Genomic DNA, 22,549 nt, shown 5'->3' on the forward strand with positions numbered 1-22,549 from the left:
AGTCTGAAACTCACCACTGTCCTGAGCTACGGCAAAAGAAAAATAATAGTATAATCTTATTTGATCTGCATTATGAACAGGATATAGAGTACAAGCAGTTCCATCACAGAAAAGCAATTTAGACATTGGCAGTCTGTTTCACTTTAAGGACATTTCTGTGACCCACAGCTCAATCTTTCTTTCGCTGCTCAGGCAAAGTGCTAAGGGTTTTCCGTGCTCCCCGTTAATTTCTCGTAAAGACACTCTCTCAGGCAAATTAATTCTCTGATATGGCAAAGGAAACAAAACAAAACAAAGACTCACTGTATAGCCAGAAGGCATTATCAATTTTTTCAAAGTATTCTTCTACTTGATCATCCTAGAACATAAACTATTACACAGGGGACGGTTAGCACCGCACGGGAAGTTGTCTGTACCAGCAAAAGCATCAGGATTCACTGTGCATTCTCCCCAATGGGTTCAGAGGCTCGGGACTTCTCAGGTCCCCCAGGAAAGGCGAACTGGCAAAGCCACGACTGGCAGGGCCGAAACGTTAATGGGTGTGACTGGGCTACTGGGAGGGGCAGTGAGCACTGGTCCAACCACAGAAAAACATGGTTCTTTTTAAAAATATATATATATATATAAGAGCACACAAATGTTTATAAAGGGACAGTGGGAATAAACCAAATCAAATCCCCAAATAAGCTGTTGCTAAGCATTTCCCATCTTCTGGTTTTCTTGAATTATAACTGTCCCCTCCCCAATCCCTGGAAGTCTGCCCTCCCCCTCCCGCCTAAGCAACCCCCACGGGTGAAACAAAATGGACCTCAACAGTAAGTACTGTCCTCCGACTCTTCGGTTTGGGGAAGTTTTTGAGGGTCTGTTTGAGGGTCTTTCTGACCAGACAGGATCCTGGAAAGGGAACCCTGCATTACCCCCAGGACTCGACTCCTCGGGTTCTTCTCCGTCTCTCCCTTCCTCACCCGTTCAGGGGAGTCATGCCGCCCCTCTGGCAGGTTGTGAGTTTCAATGATGAAAATGTTTCAAAACAAAAGTTTTTTTTTCCTTTATTAAGTAAATGTCATTTCTCATTCTTTTAACTACATGGTCATTTTAGCTAAAAATCAATAATTATGCCTTTAAAACTGTGTGTCTTTCTGTGCCTGACGACATGTGTTTATTTCTCTTTACTAGACCGGAAGTGAAGGGGGACCCTGATTTCACTGGGCAGATTACATTCTAAGAGTGCTAGGATATACAATTCTTGAGGGGGCAAACGGTGTTTTATTCCTGCGTGCCCTTTGGTACCTACTGTCAAGCCAGACACGCAATATGTTTGATAATAATTGATTGGCCTCACTTAAGACCAAAGCGCTTCTTGGAAACATTGGTTAATAACGATGCTTGTTGTCTAGATCTTTGGGGGAAGGCATCGACATGTTTGCAGGAAGATCTGAAACACGTGATCTTTGCATGAAGAATGATGCTTGATGCCTGTTCAAGCTATCCAATATGGGGGAGAAGGGTGGTTATAATGCTTACTTAAAAGATATATGGCAAGCCATCTAAAAACATAGATGGCGAACCACAATGACAGCATAATGATTTACATTTGGGGACACTAACCCCTGAGTCCATTAAAATCAAGTCTGAACAAAACTCAGGCAGTGTAGAACAAGTCTACCCTTGTACATGGGTTCATCCAACATGTCTTCTTGCCCTGAATCCCGGGATATTATGAAATGAATTTCCCTGCTGACGTCTGTTGAACCCCTGGTAGGGAGTACAGGTCTAATTCAACTCAGCTAAAGGCAACAGAAGGTTCCTGACTAAACCCCCTCATACCGAGCTCCCCCTCTCCATGACCCCAAAACCTTCAGGGGAGGGGATGGGTTAGGGTAGGGGAAAGGGTGTTTAAAAACAACGCAGTAAAAGGTTCTGTACTTGCTTTCCTTACTTGAGCCCACCGGTGGGGACAGTGTGGCATTTCTTATGCTCCAGCAGCTGTTCGGGGGTTTTCATGAACTTGTGGCACACGTCACACTCAAACATCCGGGTGATGAGGTGTATCTGCAGATGTCGCTCAAACATATTCTTCGTCTTGCAGACAAAGTTGCAAAAAACGCATTCGAACCCTGCAAAGACCGAAGCTGGGTATAGAGGTGCCCGGGCAGAGGAGAAGAGGAGGCGGGAGTCTGGCTGAGTTCCCCCTTCCTCTCACTCCCTCCAAGGCCCAACAGCTATACCCTTTTCGGTACTGTTTCCTGCATCACCATGCTAAAAGGAGGTAAACATACAGCATCGGGATCAATGTCCCCTCCCCATCCTTCTACCCCATACTTGGATGCAAATCAAAACAAAAGGAGCCGGGCTAGGTGGCTCAGCCTGTAATCCCACGCCTTTGGGAGGCTGAGGTGAGTGGATGGCCTGAGCCCGCGGGTTCGAGACCTGCCTGGGCAACTTGGCGAGACCTCATCTCTACAATAAATCAAAAATGAGCCGGGCATGGTAGCGCGCGCCTGTAGTTCCAGCTACTTGGAAGACTGAGGCAGAAGGATCTCCAGAGCCCAGCAGGTCGAGGCTGCGGTGGCCGGGAGCAGCCACTGCACTCCAGTCTGGGCGACAGAGTGAGACTCCAACTCAAAAAAAAAAAAAAAAAAAAGGAAAAGCAAATTTTAGACAGTGCATCTGATACTGTATCCTGGGATTAATATCCGTTTTCTGTCATTGCTTCTCCTCAGGGCTTATATTCAAGAATGGGTCATCCTGGAGTGGGCAGGTTTGAGCAGGCCACACCCACCTTCTCCTTACCTTTTTCTGGCTTTTCCTCACTGTTCAGCGAGGGCTGGCTCCCAGGCACGACAGAGATGACCAGCAGGTTGTTCCCACCCTTGTTTTTCTGGGAGCTGTCTGAATCATCTTTGCTGTTAGCTGAATCACTCAGAGCTGAGAGGGAGGACGAAGAGGGGCTATTTGATTCACTGGGCGTCTTCCTGTCTTCCCCTGGAAAATAAAGATAACCCGGGTCTGTCGCTTAGGAGATGAAAACCCTTAGAATGACAGCAATTGAGGGTGGGGAGTTGGACCTCATGGTTGCACCATCATTCTGGGAGCACAGGGGAATGTTTCCAGCTCTCCCCAGCATGCCTACTAGGATGCCATATCCTAGGGCACCTACCTCCTTCATGATACTGGGGGCCAAGAACAGGCATTCATTATTTTGACAAGTGTTTACTGAGGTCTTACAAGAATTAAAATAAAATGACAGTATATCTAAGATATACTGAAAACGTTACCTGGTTCTAGTAACTGTGTTATGTTTTACATGCATTGTCTCGTGTTACCGTCTCAAAAATCCTATGAGGCACAACTATGATCACCTCTATTTTACAATGAGAGGATGGAGGTCCAGAGAAGTTAATTTGGCCTGGTCCGCAGGCTAGGAAGTGGTGGAGAAGAGGTTTCAGTGGGTCTGACTCCAGGGTCCATGCTCTTCCTCAGCATATTGGACCTTCTCCCTCAAAGCTGGGCACAAATAAGTCAACAGGCCATTAAAATCTAGTCAGGAGACCTCTTCTACTCAAGATGGAGTGTCAGGGACACTGGGTTTACCCTCTCTACTGAAACAACTAAAAAAAAGAAGACAACGTATCAAATGGTAGTTTTCACAACACTGGATAATGGGCAATAAATAAGAGTGGTCCCTGAGAGACAGGAAACAAAAGGGGTGAGCTCTACAATTGATCAGCTTCCAGACTGTAGTGCAGGGAGAGGGAACCAGGTAGAGTCTGGCAGCTTCCTTGAGTAGAGGAGAAAGAGGTGAAGGTCTGACTAGACCTTGTAGGTCAGAGTACCAGAGAAGAGAGAGCAGCAGAGAGAAAGAACTCCAGAGACATGCAAAAGGCTCCTCTTGAGTATTCAACACAGTATGGATCAGAGCAAGGGGTATGAGGAAACTACTCATGGCTGGAGGCAAAAAAGCCCACCTGAAAGGCTTAGAAAACAGTGCCGGCACTCACAAAGGGATGGAAACAATGCCTGGTTCCACCAGCCAGATCAGAAAAACAGAACTGATAGGGCATTGAAAATTGATGAAAGTCTCTTAGTGGTGGGTTAACCATAGATGGATCACTACCTAGTGATCTAGACCTGCTTACTAAATCATAAAAGTAAGACCCCAACAGATCAAGGTTTCCAAGAAACCGGATGCATTCTGGAACACAGGTCAGAATAGTTGTAGGAATATAAAATATCGAGTGACCAACACCATAAAATCACAACGTCTGACATCCAAAACAAAGATTATCAGACATGCAAAGAAACAAGAAACACAACCCAAAATAAGAATAACCAACCAGCCAATCAAAACTGGCCTAGAATTGACACAGCTGTTAGAATGTGCAGAGAAGGACATAAAAAAAAAGGACAGTTATTGTAGTTGTATTCCACATGTTCAAAAAGTTAAGCAGAGATATGTAAGCTATAAAAAAGATCCAAATTAACTTTCTACAGATGAAAACTGCCATGTCTGAGATGGAAAAATATACTGATGGGATTATTAGCAGATTGGCTATGGCAGAAGAAAAGATTAGTAAACCTGAAGATATTAGCTATAGAGACTACCTAAAATAAAACAGAAAAAAAAAAATCCCCTAAAATTAAAAGAGCACCAGTGAACCCTGGGTTGCTTTCAGGGAGCTTAGTGTAAGTTTAATTAGAATTCCTGATGGGGTGGAGAGGATCACACACACACACACACACACACACACACACAATATATATATATATATATGAAATGGTCAAAAATTTAAAAGCCAGAAGCCATTTCCTATTTAATTAGTTAATAATTTGTATTTACAAAAAGGCACCCCAATAAAATAAAATGATATATTACGGTATTTATAATTCTCTTAAAAAGAATAACCACACATTTCAGTTTGTTTTGTGCTGTTTATAATGTAGCCTGTACAGTTTCTTACAGTCATCCTAGCAGTTAGCGGGATCACCAAAAGAAATGCCTTCCCAATCTGGTATTGGGCGGAGTACAAAAATTCTACGATGCCGCGACAGTGAAGCAACCTCTTTAAAGTCCTGAAGGATAAATTGCCAACCTGAAATTTTACACCCAGTGAACATATATTTCAAAAATGAAGGCAGAAAACAAAAGCTCACATTAAAAAAGATGAAAGAATTCATCACCAGCAGACCTGCATCACAAGAAATGTTGAAAGAAGTCCTTCAGGCTGAAGCAAAAATGACACCAAGTGTAAAAATGAATCTACACAAAAGAATGAAAAGCACTGAAAAGCATGAGTACATGAATATATTGATGATTTTTCTCTTGCTGTTCAAATATCTTTAAAAGATAAAAGTAATTTTGTTTAAACAAAAATAACAATAGTGTATTGAAGGGATTATAGCACACATGCAAGTAAATGTATGACAACAATAGCATAAAGGTTGGTAGAGGGGAATGGAAATGTACTATTGTGAGGCTGTAAGATTTCATAAAAAGTAGTACAGTCAAGCTACACTGTGATACATTAAAAGCCCCACATAACCGGAGAGCTAGACACTGTTCCTGGTTCAGGAAACTTGACATTGTTAAGATGTTGATTTTCCCCAAACTGATGTACAGACTCAATGTGCCCTCTAGTTTTAGGTTGGGGTGGAAAATATTCAGTTCCCTTCAAATCAATTATTCAATCCAGTGATTGTTAATTTAGAAGCTAACTTCCTTTATTAGAAGGTTAAAAAATAAATCACATACATAGACATAAAAAGTCTGGAAGTAAACAGAGCTGTACTGGTGGTTTACATATAGGGTGTAAAAATATCAGTATCATGTTTGTTTACTTTTATTCTGTTTTCAAAATATAGAGTGATCATATGCTACTTGTTCAATTTAAAATAAGTTTTTAAAAAGAGAAAGAAGAAATATTTACCCATTCAAAATGTTTTCAAATCCTGTTCCTGTCAGAACTGCACTTGGGGTCCAGGGCAGACAACTTACTTCAGGTCACAATTTTAAAAGTCTTGTTCCTATCACAACTAAATTTGGTTCTTGGACAGACAATACTGTATGTGACCTCGGTCACTGACCACAAGCTTGGAAGGATGTATGCCTTTAAATACAGAGTCCTTCCTTGATACAAGGAAGCTATGTGAAAACTAGTGCCATTACTCCCAGTCCCTAACCTATATATTTAATCAGTTCAGTCACATTTTGTAGACAAACAGAACATTTCCCATGGGGGCCTGAAACCCTGACATTGCAAATCCATCTTCTAAGACTGATCTGTTGCAGGTGATTATTTTACATTTGCTTTTAGAATTAAAACATATTAACTTCAATTACCATCTTTAAAAACAGATTCAAGTGCCCCCAGGCTTAAGATACCAAGCACAGTCACCTAAATGAATAGATTTATAAAGATACAAGGTGCTGTGTCAGCCACTCTGTGATGCAGCCCAGCTTGCTCAATTTGGAATCTCTTGTCCAAACAGCCTCCCTTGCTCTCAGTCCTCCTCTTCTTCTGCTGTGTCTAAGGGAGCCAGGGTGCCCTTGCCAACTAAATCCGAGGCTGTGATCCAAGAGGTCATGTGTCTTCTTCAGCATCACAAAGATTCTTGGTGAAGGACACCTGTGCATAGGTGATGTCACTCACACATTAGGACAACCAGCTAAAGAGAACTTAAAAAAAAAAAAAAGAAAAGAAAAGGAAAACCCGATATATCCCATACCTTAAAATAACACAAATTGAGAAGCTGAAACCATAAAAAATTACCAATCATCTTGCTACCTCAATATACACGCCATTATGTTTTAGTGTACTTCTTTTCATTCTTAAAGAATTAGGCATCTCTATTTCTAAACAGTTGTCATTAATTACACAGTGGCTAAGAATAAGAACTTGAGCCAGAATACCTGAGTTTGAATCCCATCTGTACCACTCTGTAGTTGTGTGGTCTTGGACAGACTACTTAACTTGGTGTCTCAATTATCTCATGTATGAAATGGGGATAAGCCGGGCTCGGTGGCTCAACCTGTAATCCCGTGCCTTTGGGAGGCTGAGGTGAGTGGATTGCCTGAGTCTGAGAGTTCGAGACCTGCCTGGGCAGGCGAGACCTCATCTCTACAATAAATCAAAAAATTATCCAGACGTGGTAGTGCACGCCTATAGTTCCAGCTACTTGGAAGGCTGAGGCGGAAGGGTCGCCAGAGCCCAGCAGGTCGAGGCTGCGGTGGCCGGGAGCGGCCACTGCACTCCAGTCTGGGCAACAGAGTGAGACTCCAACTCAAAAAACACCAAACAAACAAAAAAAGAAATGGGGATAATATCAGCACTTGCTTCATAAGGTGGTTGTGAGAATTAAATGGATTTTTTTATGTAAAGCATTAAGAACAATGTGTAACTCATGGTAAGTGTTTATAGAAGATATTCTTATTCTATTATTAAAAAATACAGAATGTAAAAAAAAATTAGTTGGGCATGGTAGCACACGCCTGTGGTTCCAGCTACATGGAAGGCTGAGGTGGAAGGATTGCTGGAGCCCAGCAGGTTGAGGCTGCAGTGGCCTCGGGAGCGTGCCACTGCACTTCAGTCTGGGTGACAGAGTGAGACTCCAACTCAAAAAAAAAACCAAAAATAGAGTATTTATACAATATAATAACTAACACTTTGTGTTTTCCTGTACTGTTTTAGATACCTGACACATAGTACTATTTATGAATTACTATTATTATTATTTTTTGAGTTGAAGTCTCAATCTGTTGCCCAGGCTGGAGTGCAGTGGCATGCTTACGTTACCACAGCCTCGACCTGCTGGGTTCCGGTGATCCTTCCGCCTCAGCCTTCCAAGTAGTTGGAACCACAGGTGCATGCCACCAGGTCTGGCTAATTTTTTGATTTATTGTAGAGACGAGGTCTTGCCAAGTTGCCCAGGCTGGTCTCAAACCCTTGGACCCAGGCAATCCTCTCACCTCCACCTTCCAAAGTACTAGGATGATAGGTGTGAGCCACTGCACCCAGCCAAATTACTTTAAATGACAGTATTATATCCATAGAGGGGACGTATCCTATTCTACTTAAATATTTCCTTAAAATTAAAATGTAAGTTAAAGTAAACATTCCATGGTTATATATTTTCCTGTGGTTGAATTCCCAGAGATGGGATTACTGGGTCACAGGGTCTTACATTGTAAGCCTCCTGGTATATATTACGTAATTAGTTTCTTTTTTTTTTTTTGAGTTGGAGTCTCACTCTGTCGCCCAGACTGGAGTGCAGTGGCCACTCCCGGCCACCGCAGCCTCAACCTGCTGGGCTCCGACGATCCTTCCGCCTTAGCCTTCCAAGTAGCTGGAACCACAGGCGCGCGCTACCATGCCTGGCTAATTTTTTGATTTACTGTAGAGATGAGGTCTTGCTGCCCAGGTGGGTCTCGAACCCGCGGGCTCAGGCAATCCACTCACCTCAGCCTCCCAAAGGTGCGGGATTACAGGCCGAGCCACCGAGCCCGGCTACGTAATTAGTTTCTAAAGACTTTTACTACTTTGCAGGGCAACTGCAACATGAGTGCCAGCATCATCTTGGCAACACTAGAAAATGTTCTCTAACTTAATAGGTGAACTATAAGCCACTTGAGTTTTAATTGGACTGTTATGAGGCTGTATGTTTTTCCTTATGTTAAGTGCTTAGTTTTTATTTCTTTCATTGTGAGTTAACTGCTCATGTCCTCATGTTTTTTGCCAATTCTTCAGAGGCCTAAAGTTTCATCAGTTTACACGAATAGTCTATGTAGTAAATAGATGAACCTTTCTGTCATTTTCAGAAACTCATTTTTTTCAGAAGGTTTTGGCTTGCCTTCTCTTTTTTGTTCTTTTGTAAACTGAAGAAATTTTTATGTGTCAAATCTCTTGAGTCTTTTCATTTGTGATTTATTTTATCACTTCAATTTTTACAAACTCTTCTCATTCTGTAAGCTCAATAGACATTCTATTTTCCTCAAGCTTTTCTAGGACTGAATTGTTAACAGGGATTCTGCAAGTCCTCTGGAACTTATTTTAGTGCCAATATGAGGTGAAGTATTGATGGTTGAAATTTCCAAGTAACTATTCAGATTCCTTAACGCCATTTATTGCACCATTTCAAAGTTGCAGCAAAATCTGCACTGAAGAAGTCACAAGCCCCAGAGGGAATATTTTCCCTTGCTGTTGTTCTCTGCAGAGACAAGAAGTCAGGGAATCAAGAAAGGAGGTGAGGAGAGTCACTATGCAGAAACACCTAAAGAGAGGACAGTCTTAGATACCCCCTTAGCACCTGCTTCAAAAGTGTGCCTTAGGTAACAATAGCCCATAAGAGAGTGTGAGAAAGCACAGTGTCTGTAGGTGACCCAAAATGTGATCTGTTGATTAAAGCATATCCTGTAGGTCAGAACTTTACTTAGGTAACAAGACAGCATTGCAGATTTCCTGGGGAACTGAGATGTTTCCTAAGAGAGGTGTAAATCAAGAGAACAAGGCTCATAAAATCAGAAGTTTAGGCCTGTAGGGGCATCTCCTATGCATCAAAAAATTCAGGGAACAAATGGAGACCCAGAGAAGTTCAATGAGTTCCTATATTCGCAATGTTATGGTATCATGGGTTCCAGAACCCAGATCTAGAATCTAATGTGTGCTTTTCCGCCATACCAAGTAACTTCTTCCACGCAGATCATAGAAATAAGTCAGTAGACTCTAAGGTTCAAACGGGGGCCATGTCTGAGTAATCTTCCTTAGCATGCACACACGTGTGTAGATAAACTTGCACACATTCATTCACTGAATGAACATATACTCCCCACTCACTGTGCAGGACCTGTCGCACGTGCTGACACATAGCAGTGATTTAGACAAGCACCCTAAGCTCAGGAGTATATATATTGCTCTATACATTGCATAGCACACATATTGCTTTATATCATCACTTTGCAATAATACAGTATATTAATTACAGATTTAGATGGATAGATTTGGGGTCAAATTCAAACACCTCAAAATAACACTAAATGTAGGAAACCCTCGTTGTGAGACTATTAGCTTATAACCGGGGTCAGCAAACTGTAGCCCTTAGGCCCAAACCAGCCTTCTGTTTTTGTAAAAAACATTTTATTTGAACATGACTGTGCCCACTCATTTGTGTGTTATCTATGGCTACCTTTTTTTTTTTTTTTTTTTTTGAGTTGGAGTCTCACTCTGTCACCCAGGCTGGAGTGTCACAGCACACTCACAGCCACCCCAGCATTGACCTGCTGGGCTCCGGCAATCCTTCCACCTCAGCCTTCCAAGTAGCCAGAACTACAGGCATGCACTACCACGCCTGGCTAATTTCTTATTTATTGTAGAGTCAAGGTCTCGCCAAGTTGCCCGGGCTGGTCTTGAACCTGCAGGCTCAGGCAATTCACTCACCTCGGCCTCCCAAAGTGCTAGGATTACAGGCTGAGTCACCAAGCCCGGCCATCTATGACTACTTTTAAGACCCAGTGGCAAAGCTGAGTAGTAGTGACAGAACTGTGTGGCCTAAATGCCTACAATATTTACTATCTAGCCCTTAATTTGCAGGGCCTGGCTTATAAAATGGGTTTTAATGTTTTCTAATAGCAGCAACAAAAGAAGCTTCTAGTGAATTAAAAAAGAAGCTTCTTGAATGTATTTCTCACTTGGCTTTCTCTTCTAACAAATGCAAATATTCTGCCCAGGTAGACAAGGAGTTTCGCCACCTCAGAAGGAACAAGACCTTTACTTTGTTCCCTGTGGTTATTAGGAGGTGAGTGTGTTTGCACTGGTTAGCTATGAAAGTGAGGTCTCCATTGATGACAATTAAGCAATGATAAATCCAGCTTCTTCCCAACCATTATGGTTTCTATGGTTTCCTCATGGTGGGATGGTGGTGGAAAGGGGGCTATGGACGGGGTGGGAGGGAGGAAGGTTTTCAGTTGGGTTCAGGAACACTCTGGGGTGAAGAGGACTAGAAGGAGGAGGGTTTAATAGAAAAGAGAAAAAACAGTCATCTGAAAAGTCACTGGAGAAGGAAGAGAGGTTGGCCTTTGCTGCCATCAGGCCCTTCAGAAATGCCAAATTGAATTTGTCTTCAACGTGGGTTTCCCAGCTCACCTGCTGCCCACGGGCTAATGTGGTGACAGTCAGACAACTGACTGTAAAAACGGTCCCTTCTCACTCAGCAGAACAGCTCTCTGAAGACCTCCCAGCCATAGCTGCTCAATTTACTGACAAAAACAAGCTTTTATTGCTGTTGGCACCACCGAGCCAAAGTGGTCAGAGAAGAACAGAGAGATCCTTCTCTGTCGTGCACATGGCCAGCATGACTGTCAGGGAAATTCCCGTTCCGGAATCCTTTAAGTGCCCACAATGTGAGCGGCTGACCAAGACCCAGGCTGGCGGGAGGCAACATCAGCTCTAATCTGTGAGCACCGCAAATGCTTGGGAGCTTGTCCTCACTCTCACTTCATGACTCCACGCTGGTATCATTTGTAACCATCCCTTTGTGAGAGCATAATTGCACGGTGAAGTCAAAATGCTAACATTAATAAACAGAAGGAGTTAACCAGTATGGCCAGAGGCTTAAATGAAAGGTGAGCCCTGGAGAAGACTCGGCCATGGCCTGGAGAGTGACCGGTTTGCTTCAGGAGAATCTGGTTTTCTGTGGCCCTGAACATACATGCCATGCATCATTAAGGAGAGTGTCAGGGTTTCAGCTTCATGGGAAAGGAACAGAGCTGCAGGAGTGGGCGTGCAGTGCCCTGGTACAGCAAAATAGGTTCAGAGCTCTGTCAGGTATTTCGCGGGGCTGTCAAGACAACAGTGACACAGATAGCAGGCTTGGAAGAAACACTGTTCTGCCTGAGTTTCAGTAGCTATGTCCTCGTTGCTGACCTTGGATGAAATACCCCACCTCCATGAAGCCTCGGTGTTTCTGTAGTATGTGTAGTGTGATAACAACAGTATTCACCTCAGGGAGTTGCTATGAGGCTTCAGTGAGATCCAGGGTACAAAGGGGGCCTACGAGCTAATGACTGATACACGGTGATGAAGAGGACCTGGATGAGAGAAGAAGCAAAGGCCTTGGCACCTCTCAACTGCATCCGAGCTTGTAAGTCCCTCAGACCAGTTTGGCACAGGCCGTGCCAGGTCACGGCACCTGACTCCAGGGCAATGTGGTTCTGCTACCCTGGCAGAGTCCTTCCTTCTGTGGAAGGAAATGTCAATGTCTCATGGAGGCGAGGATACCTCTGCCAGGGGGCAGCCATTCGGGGGTGCGGGGGATGCAGGAAGAGGGTGGGAAGGACCACCTGTGTGCTTGGTGCCAATGTGAGTCTTTATCTCCGCTTCCTCCATTGTGACGAAATCGCAGGCGGTGCAGCAGATCGAAAACATCCACTGTTCCTTGTCTACGTGGAGGGACATATGGCTGACAAACTGGACATTGAGCTCGGTCTCAAATCCACACACGTGACAACTAAATGGCAGGATGAAAGAAAAGAGGGAGAGAGAGTGACACATCCTTCTAAATGTAGGCTCCCCCTTTCCACATAACACACTTGAGAAAACTGGACTTGTACACGCATTTTCTCCCCACTGAGAGGTTCACGTTAGAAAATTCTTCTGCTTTCTGGGATGCCTCTGAAGCGGTCACTGTGCCAAACAGATTAAGGGCCAGCATCGCGTGAGAACCACATACATGCTATAATGATGCTAAATAATCGTAAAGTTAATGAAAAACTACAGACTCCAGATGCTGCACATCACCTAAGTGATTTCCTTTGGGCAAAGAGATGCGGGGCAGTGTTGCCAAGGTATTTAGCGGTGCTGGTCCACTGATAAACTCAGAGAGCACCTCACACCCTGGGAGCTTCTCTCCAGCTCCAGAAACCTTCCCTCATAGCAATGAATGCATATGCAGGTCGCTGTATGCACTCCAAACAAGAGGCAGCTCTATCTGGGACAACTTCTGATCAAAGTTATGCATCCATGGAGACACTCCGTGCAAGAGCAAGTTTCTGCCCAGCTGTAGGCACATGTCTAGGCCAAGATTTGATAAAGAGAGGCTGAAGCTTGGAGTTTCATGGCAACCAAATCAATTCTGATTCATGGCTGAATATAGACATAAAACATAAAATCCAAGTACCAAAAGGCAACACGACCAAGGGAAAACATGTAAAGCTTTCTGGGCTACTTCTCTCATTTATATTTCCTTATTTTTTTTCCTGCAATTCTTAGGAAACAACAAAATGCTCAGTTACAAAGTTTGGAGTTTCTGAGCTGCACAGACCTAAAAGCTAATCATCCCAAAGTCCTGTCACTGTCTGGACTCCACCCCAGAGAGCCACTTCCAAGGCCATTTCTCTTTCAATTAATTCTCCCAGGGCCATGTGAGCCAAAAGAGGAGTCTTTGCAACTACGGGGTTCAATCTTAGCAGAGAAAATATTAAAATGAAGGCCAGTCTATAATTGAGAAAAGGGGACTTGTGATATATGTCCCCAGCAGACAGGCAGGAAGGGTTGAAGCCAGGAGTCTGAGTAAACCAGACTAGCGTGTTCGATCCACAACTTACCTGTAATAATAGGGGTGTTTCTTCCCATCACTGCCCTCGGAGGTGACGGCGCTGACAATGTCCTCGGTGTCTGTACTCACCAGCTTCACGGAATGGACGGTCAGGTGCTGGTTGAGATTCGCACGGCACTTAGCAGCATAGGGGCACAAGTGGCATTTGTATTTTCTTTCCTCTGGGGGAGAAGGAACAGGAGAAAACCCAAACTGTTCTCAAAAACCGAAATCCCAACATCTTGCAAGAGATCAGTGGAAGGAAAGGATGATTCAAGTCTCATTTCAAATAAGAACAAAATTAGTGCTTTGGAATTGTAGGTATCTGAAAGTGTTTACCCAGTTTGTGATTACTGTATGAATACTTCCAAAGACAGAAGAAGGTCTCGGGGCAACTAGTCAATCTGCTTTTTCTTGGACACTCCCAGCCCTTCTTCCTGATAAGGTGATTGGGGCTAAAAGAATACTATGTGTGTGTGTGTGTGTGTGTGTGTGTGTGTGTGTGTGTGTGTGAGAGAGAGAGAGAGAGAGAGAGAGAGAGAATGCGTGCATACCCCAGTGTCAGTCATGGGTGGGTTCTGAGCACAGGATGGGGAATGACTGCGTTTGTAGAACTGCACTGGAAGAGAGGACCCCTCATTCTTCATTTTCCCTAAGCTCCAGGCCTGGGTCAGCCAAGAAGGAGCAAACAAACAAACTAATAAAATTAGAGGCAAAGAAAAAAAAATGCAGTGTGAAATAACTTAATTGGAAATATCATTTTACATAAATAAAATAAAAAATTTCCATTAATTTCCTAATGAAATCCCTCTTGTAAAACTGACAAATGTTTCAGGAGCGTTTCCAGAGTGGCATTTGGAATTCATTTGATTAATAAAGCAAATTAAAGCACAAGGAACAAGCTTTGCTTTCATGTACAGATAAAGGTATAAGTAGCAGAAAGAAGAAAGAACAACTTCATCGTCTATCCTTAATTCTTAACTTGGTGTTACTGGGCCCAGCTTAAAGAAAATACCTGTCTTATTTACTTCACCGGGAAAAGCACAGATAAAGGTTTTTCTCTACAAAATATAAGACATCACTATTGCTATAGGAGGTCCCCAACATCTGAAAGGCTGGTGGCTGGGGCAAAGTAGGGCTGGATTATTTAAAAACCTGATTTTATTTTATTTATTTTTATTTTTATTTTTAAGTTGGAGTCTCACTCTGTTGCCCAGACTGGAGTGCAGTGGCCGCTCCCGGCCACCGCAGCCTCGACCTGCTGGGCTCTGGCGATCCTTCCGCCTCAGCCTTCCAAGTAACTGGAACTACAGGCGCGCGCTACCACACCCGGCTAATTTTTTGATTTATTGTAGAGATGAGGTCTCACCAAGTTGCCCAAGCGGGTCTCGAACCTGTGGGCTCAGGCAATCCACTTGCCTCAGCCTCCCAAGCCGCGGGATTACAGGCTGAGCCACCAAACCCGGCAAAAAAACCTGATTTTAAATGTAAAAATTGAAATACTTGATTTTATTATTTCCATCTTGTTTTATGTTTACTATTGATTTTACCTTACGTCATTTTGTCTTCACTTTTGCTGTACTGGTTAAACTATGATTTAGTCCTCCTTTACATCTGGTTAACTTGGTTGCCTTCCTTTTCCTGACCCTCACAGATGCAGATAAAACAGAGTCCTTTCCTTAGAATTTCTGCATTTGTATTAATAAGTGAGGGGGTTAAGTTTTGGTACTAAGGTTATGCTTCCTCCATAAAGTGAACTGTGGAATTTTTTATCTTTTGCTATAATCTGGAAAGGTTTAATAACATTGAACTTTCCTCTTCTCAAAAGGTTAGAAAGAACTCACCTGGGAAAATTTCTGGATCTGATGCCTTTATTCATAGTATTTCTATACTATTAACACTTTATCATATTTCTAAATTTCCCTTTGGTAACTGATTTATTCAAGTTTCTCTCCCCACTTTTGGGTCAATTTTGCTAATTCTGCTTAAATCATCTATGTCATCTAAGTTTTCAACTTTTTTTCCCCACCATAGAGGTATCCTTATTCTCCAGTAATTCTTTAATATCATCTTCATTGATGATTAGGCTTCTCTATTCATTCCAAATTTGAGTATTTTTGCTTTCTTTTCCTTTTTTTAATAAGACCTAATGTGATTTATCTATATTTTTTATAGTTTTTGCAGATTTTGCTGCTCTTTTACTAATTCCTTAAGAGGAATGCTAAGTTCCTTTATTTTTGCCTTTTTTTCCTTCTAATTAAAACATTTAAGACTATAAGTTTTCCTCTGACTTTCCTGTTAGCTCCAGGTTTAGGTATGAAATGCTGTTATGTTCTTTCCTTCTGGATGTCTATTACTTGAATTTTGTTTCTCCTCCTTTTTCTTTGATCCAATTAGGTAGGACATTGTATTGCTTCTTGGTTATTTTAAATTTCATTTAAGAGTGCTTAGTGAATATGGTCTTATAAAACCTCCACCTATTTGAATGCATTAAAGGTTTCTCTGTGGCTAAGTATACAACTAAGTTTTGTCTTCAGTAAAATTTAAGATAAAAAAATATCAAAAATATAAAGAGAAAGAAGAGGCAAAATCAATCTTTTCATACTAACACTTTGTCTTCACTTTTGTTTTGTGTCGTGTACAAAACCTTTATTCTGGATTTTTCTCTATCATTTTGTTTTTGGGTTTCCTGTAAATAAGATATGTCTGGATTATTTAAAAACCTGATTTTAAATGTAAAGATTGAAATATTTGATTTTATTATTTCCATCTTGTTTTATGTTTACTGTTGATTTTACTTTACATCATTTTGTCTTCACTTTTGCTGTACTGGTTAAACTATGATTTAGTCCTCCTTTACATCTGGTTAACTTGGTTGCCTTCCTTTTCCTGATCCTCAGGACCAACCGCATTTTTCCACTACTACATGTAAATAAAGGCAGAACCTCTCCACCAACATGCTCTTCCAGCTCCACCACTGCTCCCAGCCACTACGATAAGATAAAACCAATAAGATGAGGTGTGTCACCACCCCATGCACCCACAAGATGAGATCAATACATTCTTCATAGATTTCAAGAATTATACCTGGATATGCCTAAATGTGTATCTTTTCTTACCAGTCCTACTTGGAACTCAGTGAGCCCTTTAAACAAAATAAAGCCTTTCCAAGGTCTTCTTTAAACATGTCAGGTAAAATGGCTTGAAAAGGTCTGGATAAACACGTTTCCACCACTTCCTGTATAATACTTCTCTTGAAGAAACTCAGTTTCCTGATTAGACAGAAGTTGGTGATGGAGAGTGGAAGGCTTACGGCCGAGGCCCCAACTTACCTGTGTGCAGCGAGAGGTGCCGGGATAATGTCTGCTGTCGGCCAAACACTTTCCCACACACGTCACAAGGAAAAAGCTGGTCATTGAATTTCCAGGATGGCAATCCATTTCCTGCCTCTAGGACTATCTTTTCTGTTTCTAGGTTAAAAGAACAAGACATCATGAGGAATAAACGAGGCAACACGAAACCATTTCGTGTCAGGCAGCATTCATGATTTCAGCAGATATGACATCCCTCTGAGGAGTGTGGGTAGTAACTGCAGGTAAGTCCCTACAGCAGTTCTTCATGCTCACTTCCTGTCTCTAAGAAGGCCATTCTGGAAAGCTGCCGTGGCATCTGGATCCCAATTCCAGTCAAGTCTCCAGGATTTTCTCTCTTTCATTACTAAATGCCAGTCAACCAACCCTCTAGTAGGTTGATAGCACTGTGCCCAGGATACAGTAGGTACTCATTACTTACTTGTTGAATGAATGAATGGTTCAGTTGCATGTTAAAATTCCAGAAATGTAGATTCTTGCTACAAGGCAGTAAACAAAGAATTATAAATCTCAGATTCTGATGAGAAAATAAATGGTTCAACCCTCTGAAAGGAAATATGTTTTTGCTGCTTTTTATGAAGTTTTCCTTTATGTTCCAGGTTGTACAAAATCTTAGCAAAATTCTTGATGAACTTAGATTACGCTGACTCAGTGATGACAATGTATACTGTTCCACATAAAGCTCCCTAATGCAAGAGGGCGCAAAAGAATTCCCCTAAAGGTCTCATCATATTTGGGAAAATGGTGAGTGAAACAAGTTATCTCCACATAATTCACAGCCATGAGTGAAATAAGCAGATGTTAATACATTATGCTGTCATCTTAAAAAGTTTTTATTTTCTCATTATCAACTATAGGATATGTAATTTTCTTATCCATATTTCTTCTCCGTGAACTGCAATGGATTATGCAAGCATTCCTTCTATGGTAATGCCATGAGAGAGGTGACAGAGAGCATCAAAAAGAGGGAAGGAAACACTTCCAAAAGGACATTTAAATGGACTGCTACTAGACCTTTCCACCTCACTTTGAATAACAAGACAAATGTTATACTGAGTTAATATCTTGTCCTTTACCTCAGCAAATTATTGCAAATCTTCCTAAAGCACAGTATTGCATTATAAAGCCGGATACCATGTAGTGATAATTACGCAGTGGTAAGAACTTTTCACAAGATCCAACCGAACAAAAATGCTCAGAACACCGTTCAGAGAGAACATCAGAAGAAAGAACTTTATTTCACATAATTTGGTTAAAGCTGTTTCCCAAATACAGGCTTCCACCTGTATTGGGATGAGCCACCTAAGTCAATTTTCGTTTGAATGAAGATTTGCCAGACAGTGCAATCTAAGGAAAGAAGAAACAGACACAAATGCATGTTTGGAAAGGGGAGGAGGGGAAATGATGGTGAAATTGCAGTCATGTTTGCTGGAAGGCACCTGCTGGCAAACCTAACACTAATAAAGCACATCTATTGATTTCTCCGTGTTTGTTAAAACGTAGCTCTGGGGCCCCAGGGAGAAGAGCTGGTCTTATTAAAGCAGGAATGTGTGACTAAAAACCTCTAGAGGGGAAGGGGCAGAACTGTGGGGAAGGGAAGGCGAAAAGGGAGGTCTGGGCTAGTAGAACCTCTGAGGGCCAGCACCACTCTTGAATGACCATTCTTAAGTCCCAGCAGCGGGCATTTCAGCCATGCAGCGATGCGAGGGTATTTCAGTAGCTCCTTTTAAGTGTGTAATCAAAATGGTGCTTCAAAGGAGGCTGATAATAATAATTATAAGGAGAGGTCAAGAGGGTATAGGGTCTTCTAATACATTCTCAACGAGAGGGAATTAATTGGATCACACAGCAAACAAGTAGATGCAGTTGAAAACAGAGAAGTCTCTTAGTAACTCCTTATAAGTCCTCCTAATAAGTCCTTGATAATTCCTTTAAGTATTAAAGTATTCCTTAAGTATTAGTTATGTGCTCGAGAAGCTGAAGCGTCATAAACTGTCCAGGTCCCCCCACTGGTTTTAGAAAACAGTGAAAACTCCTAAGATGATCACAGCCCAAGCAGGAAGAACCCTTGCAGCCTCGGTGGGCAGACAGAGTTATGGGGGCGGCCCTGCGTCTGGACTCCATGCCTTGTCCGGGAACGCTGCTCTCCCTAGCTGATGTCTGCATTTACTACAGCAATCTGTTGTCATCTCACAAGTAGGAGCGAGGCAGCCATAGGCAATTTTGAGCCTTATCCCAGAACAAGACCTCACAGCTGGGGGGGGGAGGGCAGCGGGAAGAGGAGTATTACTTTGGCAACACAAGTACTGAAGTGAAAGGCCTGAAATGGAGCTGGAATGAAGCTGAAATGGAGCTCAGCAGATGTCACCTTCTCCCACATTTCCTGTGAATGATGCCACCCAAGTGTCATGTGAGAAAACCTCAGAATCTTTTTTGATTCCTCCCCCTGCCTTCCACACTTTCAGCCAGTCATCAGAAGCTGCCGATCCTACCTCAAAGACCTTTCTGGAACCCACTGCCTTAATTGAGTCATCATCTCTCAACAAGATTGCCACAAAAGCCCCTAAAACAGCTTTTCTGTTTCCAGCTTCTCTCCTATCAGCATCTCCTCACCTCACGGTTCCACAATGATCTTTCTGAGGCACAAATCTAATCACGTCTTGTCCTTACTTTAGAATGAGCATTTTTCTTAAGTTGTGGGAAAGACTGGGAATTTATTAGCATTAATAAAAGTCTATGGCCAATTCAGGGTTAAAAAAAAATCAGGCTATCAACCCAATAACTGCTTTCATAACCCAACATCCCTGAGGCCAGACTCCTCATGGCTCCTGAAGTCCAACCCTGGCTCCAGCCACCTCCCACCACCTGAATGTGCAGCACAGTGAACTGTTAGACCTTTCAGGAACACGTTATTCCCTTCCAAGCCGTCAATGCTTTTGAATCTACTATTCCATCACCAAAAGCTACTCCTCACACGACCACTTCTTTTGTGCACCAAACTCTGATTCGCTTTCAAGCCCTGTCTCAGATTTCATCTCCTCAGTAAAGCCTTCCTCAATCCTCAAGGTAGAATCAGTCATTTCCCCTTCTCTGTCCCAAAGTACTTTTATGAGTACTCTTGTTGTTATCGATTATATCATTTATTTACATATGTTTTTTTTTTTTTTTTGAGTCTGGGACTCACTGTGTCACCCAGGCTGTAGTGCAGTGGTACAATCACGGCTCACTGCAGCCTCGACCTCCCGGACTCAGGAGATCCTTCTGCCTCAGCCTTTTGAGTAGCTGGGACTATAGGCGTGCACCACTACGTCTGACTTAGTTTTTGATTTTTGTTTGGAGAGGTGAAGTCTTGCTCTGTTGCCCAGTCTGGTATGGAACTGCTGGGCTCAAGCAATCCTCCCACCTCGGCCTCCCAAAGTGCTGGGATTACAGGTATGAGCCATCGCGCCCGACTCCTGTCATGCCCCCAGCACAGTCCAATATGCAGCAGTGCTCAGTAAACAGTTCCTGGCCTCTTTTCCCTATTTGAGTGAGTCACTGGCCAGAGAGGTTCTGTTTGTATATTCTCAGCATTAGCATAATGCCTGACACATAAAAGGTGCTTAGTATATAATTGCTGAATGAATGAATGAATGAATGAATGAATGAAAGGATCTAAGTGAGGCAGGGAATGAACATTATCCTTATTTTACAGTGGGAAAGACTGGGAATTTATTAGCATTAAGGCCTATGGCCAATTCAGGATGAAAAATCAGGCTATCTGCCTTTTGAAAAGGTGTTTTAATTTAATCTGAGAACTGCTTTCATCATTTTATTAGTGGAAATGTTTGCAGCACTGAGTCATACCCCCAAAGGTTCTATACTTTTACTTCTTTCTAACAGCATCAAACCACAAGATGATTCTCTTTATAACAAGCCCTCTGGCAGACATTATCGGCTAACCTGACAGTCTCAACTTTCCTTCTCCCCTGCCCTCTTCTGCTATGGAGACAGCTGGAGTGGCCAAGTGCCAAAGGGTTGGCCAACGAGAAGGCTTCTCCTTTCCCGACAAGAGGAAAGATGTGACCGGTGTTGGTCCTCTTCTCTCTTTTTCCGGCCTTGATCACAGAGGAAATGTCTGGGATAATGGCAGCCATTTTGTGAATAAGAGGCACAGAAATGAAAGTCAACTGTCAAGGATGGTGGAAGGGGAAGATTATGGGTCCCCATGGCATTTCTTAGTGGCTGAACAAATATCACTCGCCTCTGGACTTCTTGTTTTGTGAGGAGAATAGGTCCCTGTTTGTTTCAGCTACTGTTGGTTGGGTTTTTTATTACTTATCATTTTTTTTTGTTTTTGAGTTGGAGTATCACTCCATTGCCCAGGCTGGAGTGCAATGGCACGGTTACGGCCACCCCAGCGTCGACCTGCTGGGTTCCGGCAATCCTTCCACCTCAGCCTTCCAAGTAGCTTTGAACTACAGGAATGCACTACCACACTCGGCTGATTTTTTATTTATTATAGAGACGAAGTCTTGCCAAGTTGCCTGAGCTGGTCTCGAACCCGCGGGTTCAGGCAATCCATTCGCCTCAGCCTCCTACAGTGCTGGGACTATAGGCTGAGCCACTGAGCACGGCCTATAATTTTTTTTTTTTGAGTCAGAGTCTCACTCTGTCACCCAGGCTAGAGTGCAGTGACACACTCACGGTCACCACAGCCTTGACCTGCTGTGCTTAGGAGATCCTTCTGTCTCAGTCTTCCAAGTAGCTAGAACCACAGGCATGTGCCACCATGCCTGGAAAATTTTTTGATTTGTTGTAGAGACGAGGTCTCCCCAAGTTGCACAGGCTGGTCTGGAACCCCTGGGCTCAGGCAATCTTCTCGCCTGTGCCTCCCGAAGTGTTGGGATTATAGGTGTGAGCTACTCTGCCCACCCATTTATAATATTCTTAACTGAAACCCCCTCCTCCCATTGTTACTATGGGTCCTAGGACATTGGATATTAGTTTGTAGCTTTTGACAGGCTTTAATCCCAGAGTCTAGCATCCAAATCTCCACATTCATCATTAACAGCACCAAATATACAGCCAGCTGAACATATTTCCATGTTAATTTCCTTCTTTTGCTCTGCTTGGGGGGGGGGAATCCAAACAGAATAACAAACAAAACCTGAAAAGTTGCTTTTAGATTATTAAGAAATTTGCTATTTAAAAACTTTAATGAAGTGTTTATATATATATATATTCACATATAACATAAAAGTGCACATATCAGTAACTGCTTTAAATTGGTTCCGAAGTCACAAAATAGCTTGGAATATAGGTATTATTTTTGAATTTTTGCTCTTCTCCATCTTTAATCCCATATCCCTAAGTATTGGTTTCATTATTTTAAGTAGCTGTGAATGTGTACTTAAGATTCCCTTCATTTCTTTTAGAAATACTTGTCTAATGATAACCTTTTTTTATTTTTTATTTTTTATTTTTTATTTGGAGTCTCACTCTCGCCCAGACTAGAGTGCAGTGGCACACTCCCGGCCACTGCAGCCTCGACTTGCTGGGCTCCGGCGATCCTTCCAAGTAGCTGGAACTACAGGTGCGCGCTACCACGCCTG

General features: G+C 42.6%; 1 protein-coding gene across 1 annotated transcript in view; it reads right to left on the reverse strand.

Annotated features, from left to right (window-relative positions):
* Window positions 1-22,549, reverse strand: part of ZNF827 (zinc finger protein 827) — a 192,311-nt gene that overhangs the window by 5,506 nt on the left and 164,256 nt on the right. Inside the window, exons 9-13 of the mRNA XM_008048882.2 lie at window positions 16,917-17,054; window positions 13,595-13,766; window positions 12,332-12,498; window positions 2,794-2,985; window positions 1,940-2,117 (exon numbers count right to left, since the gene is read on the reverse strand). Of these exons, the coding sequence (XP_008047073.2) occupies window positions 1,940-2,117; window positions 2,794-2,985; window positions 12,332-12,498; window positions 13,595-13,766; window positions 16,917-17,054 (847 nt within the window). The remainder of the gene's footprint in view (window positions 1-1,939; window positions 2,118-2,793; window positions 2,986-12,331; window positions 12,499-13,594; window positions 13,767-16,916; window positions 17,055-22,549) is intronic.

The sequence above is a fragment of the Carlito syrichta genome, unplaced genomic scaffold (genome assembly GCF_000164805.1).
Source record: "Carlito syrichta isolate Samal-C Ts95f unplaced genomic scaffold, Tarsius_syrichta-2.0.1 Scaffold128002, whole genome shotgun sequence".
NCBI classification, from domain to species: Eukaryota; Metazoa; Chordata; class Mammalia; order Primates; family Tarsiidae; genus Carlito; species Carlito syrichta.